General features: G+C 39.6%; 1 protein-coding gene across 1 annotated transcript; it reads left to right on the top strand.

Annotated features, from left to right (window-relative positions):
- The first annotated feature begins 2,135 nt into the window (after positions 1-2,135).
- LOC123346460 (olfactory receptor 5V1-like) lies at positions 2,136-3,068 on the top strand. Its single transcript, XM_044983869.1, has one exon. The coding sequence runs from the start codon at positions 2,136-2,138 to the stop codon at positions 3,066-3,068; it is 933 nt and encodes a 310-aa protein (XP_044839804.1).
- Positions 3,069-3,735: the final 667 nt, after the last annotated feature.

The raw sequence follows: 3,735 nt of genomic DNA on the forward strand, positions 1-3,735 counted from the left end.
TGCATCAATCAACATTGAATTTCATCTGCCATTTGTCACCCAGTTACCCAGTTTTGTTAGATCCTTTTGTAACTCTTCGCAGTCTGCTTTGGGCTTAACTATCTTGAATAATTTTGTACCATATGCAAACATTTGGTATCATTTACAACTTTTTCCCAATAATTTATGACTATGTTGAAGAGCAATGGTCCCAGTATAGATCCTTGTGATAGCCAAATATTTACATCTCTAACTGTGAAATTTCCCTTTGCACACAATCTGCCAGTGTTGACATTCAGATTCTAGTACCAGGTCCAACTCTTTGCTTAGATATTTGTCTCATGAGTTGATAATGAAAGAAAGGTTATTTTTTTCTCGGTGTTGTCATTTCTCTCCTTCAAGTCTTGGAGCATTCATGGACTCCAGCCTCTCTCTTCTGGTTTTGCCAAAATCCAACCTTAGTTCACTTCTTAGTTTCCACTATGAGTCCTTTTCACTGATTTGCTGAAAATGGTCACTGGTTTTCTTTAATTGTTTGCACAGTTGCATGATATCAACTTGGGGTTACCCACTTCCACACACACACCTTGGCAGTGGAGGAGCCTGTCATACAGCTAAGCTCTTCTGAGTTTCTCTTCATGGCAGTTGTAATATTTATCAATTTGCCAGTGTTCTCTGTATTTGATTGGGTTGTCAGCGTATGCCCAAACCAGTATTTCTAGTTTTCAGGAGTTTGTTATTATTTTGTTATAGAAATCCTAGATATTTTAATAGCGATGAATCCAATAAGGTAGTATAGATATTAAATACTCTACAACAGTGGCTTTCAACTTGTGGTCCGCAGACCCCTGGTGGTCCATAGACCATGCCTATGATTTCCAAAGGGGTCCACACCTGCATTTTAAATTTTTTAGGGGTCTGCAAATGAAAAGTTAGAAACCACTGGCCTACAAAAATTACAAAATGTAATAGAAAAAGATACTTCTTATAAATTTGGGCAAATTTCCCTTTGCACACAATCTGCCTGTGTTCACATTCAGAATCTAGTACAAGGTCCACCTCTATGTTTAGGTATTTGTCTCATGAGTTGATAATGAAGGAGAGGTTATTTTTTCTCTGAGATCATATGGGGACGAATATAGATTGGACATAGGAGAGAACATTGGCTTCATTCCCATTCCCAGTGAAAACTGATGTCAAAATAACCACTGACTTCCATGGGGGCAGGATAGATTATCTACTATATGTAAAGCCTGACATTCAGATGTGCAGAACAATGAATCAAAAGTCCCATTGAGTAGTAGTTTAAACGTCTTAGGAACAAAAGTCTCATTAATTTTCTATCAGGTCCCTCTTTTCAAAATTATGTCACTGTTCCGAGGGAATGTTTGCTGGTCACATTCATTTCTTCTTCTTCAAAAATCCTAATGATTTTAATAGATAAGAATCCAATTATATACTACAGATATTAAATCGTGTTTTCAACGAAATAGTCTAGAACAAGTGACAAAAAGCAATAGAGAAGGAGATTCTTTTTATACATTAGTCCACATGCCCAGCTATTGTAAATTGGCCATAGTTGTTTCATTGGAGTGAATCTGCCAGTTCTCATGCAGGTGTACCTCAGTTGTAGCTCTGCTGAAGTCATAAAGCCAGATTAAAGAAACATTAGGGGAGAGAGAGAGACTGTATAGCCTGGTGATTAGAGTCCTATCCCGGATGCAAAAGACCAAAATACCCAGTAACTGTGCTTCCTCTCTAATATTTGAGCTAGATTGGATCAGCTTCAAGAGGAGAGACTTAGGGAGTCCCACATCAGCCTATCTGCTAGTCCCAGCTGAACAGGTCTTCTGTGAACACCAATGGAACCAGATTCTGCTATTTAGGCAGCTAAAGTGACAGTTAGGTACTCAAGTCCTTTTGTGTATCCAGCCCATTTTGTCTATTAAAAACACACACATTCCAGCCAGTTCTCTGTTTCTCTCTCACTGAATTTAGTATATTTAAAATACATATTGTACAGCCTGGAATAGGACTCTCTTTACATTTATGCTACAGAGAGATTAATTTCACATGCTGTTTCAATTTACTTTTATTATAAATGTTAATTTGTTTTCTCTCATCTTCCAGGTCACAGTTTTCCTGAATAACTGGCAATGAAAAATCAAACCACAGTGACTGAATTTATTCTCCTGGGACTTACCAGTGACCCACAGTTGCAGATTTTCCTCTTCTCGGTGTTTTTAGTTATTTACCTAATCACTCTGGGTGGTAATATAGTGATCATGGTGGTGATAAGAGCTGATTCTCACCTTCACACCCCTATGTACTTCTTCCTTTTCCATTTATCCTTTGTTGATATCTGCTATTCCTCGGTCACGGTGCCTAACGCACTGAGGAACTTCCTAGCAGTGCACAAAACTGTTTCTGTCAATGGTTGCATTGCTCAGATGTTCTTCATTCTCCTCTCAGGTGGAGCTGAAATTCTCATTCTCTCAGCCATGGCTTATGACCGCTACGCTGCCATCTGTGACCCATTGCGTTACATGGAGAGAATGAGCAAAGGGATCTGTATTCAGCTGGTGAGTTGTGCATGGGCAATAAGTTTCTTCCATGCCCTGCTTAACACTGTTTTTACCTTCAAGTTGCATTTCTGTGGGCCCAATCAAATCAGCCATTTCAGCTGTGAGCTCCCTCCTCTGTTACAACTGTCCTGCACTGACACCCTCACCAATCAAGTGGTGCTTCTTACTTCTGTTCTGATATTTGGATCAAGCTCCTTCCTCCTTACCCTGATCTCTTACATTCACATCATCTCCACCATCCTGAGGATACGCTCTGCGGAGGGCAGGCATAAAGCCTTCTCCACCTGCAGTTCCCACCTGATTGTGGTTGGCTTATTTTATCTGACAGGTTTTCTCCAGTACACAAAATCCAGTTCAGTCTCTTCTGTGGTGCTGGGTGAAATATTCTCCATCCAGTACAGTGTCTTGACCCCCATGATAAACCCTATTATCTACAGCTTGAAAAACAAGGAGGTGAAAACAGGTCTAGGGCAAATGTTGGGGAAATTGAAGTTTCTCAAGTAATGTCAATGATCTTAAATAAATAACTTATGTTTACATCAGAGCATAGAACTGTAGACAGCTTGTGTTTAGGAAATTCTGAGCTCAGATAACTGATGGACATGTTGGGACAAAACCTCAGTTGGTCTAAATGAGTGTGGCTCCACTGAAGTCAGCGGACCTGATTCCTAGATGTACAAGAATCACTGGAGCATGAGGGACTGGATCTTGGGTCTCCTAAATCCAGATGAGTGCTCTGAGCATTAGGCTTTAGAGTCATTCACTCATTTCTCCCTTTCTCTCCATAACTCTTTAATCTGGCTCACTGACTTCAGGGGAGCTGTGGCCAATTTATACCAGCTGAGGATCTGGCCAATTATATAAAAAGAATCTCTTCATCTATTAATTTCTGTTCATTCTTTTTGAGTAATTTGCTGAAACTCTATTTAATAGCATTTATCTTATTCTAACCTATTAAAATCTCAAGGATTTTTCAATAATAATAATTAATAATGAAAATATAATTCTCATTGGAGACAATAGGTTTATTCCCAGGGAGGGCTAGAGCCACAAAGAAACTTAGGCTTGAACAGGAGAGTTAGAGACAGACCCACATGAGTGTATCCCAGTGGTTAGGGCATCCACATGGGTGGGGAGAGTTCCCCTTTTTAAATCTTGTCTGTTTATCAGG

This window comes from Mauremys mutica, chromosome 12 (assembly GCF_020497125.1).
Source record: "Mauremys mutica isolate MM-2020 ecotype Southern chromosome 12, ASM2049712v1, whole genome shotgun sequence".
Lineage (NCBI taxonomy): Eukaryota > Metazoa > Chordata > Testudines > Geoemydidae > Mauremys > Mauremys mutica.

What these genes read in the sequence shown, in the direction of transcription:
- LOC123346460 (XM_044983869.1), top strand. Translation starts at nt 2,136, where the DNA reads ATGAAAAATCAAACCACAGTGACTGAATTTATTCTCCTGGGACTTACC.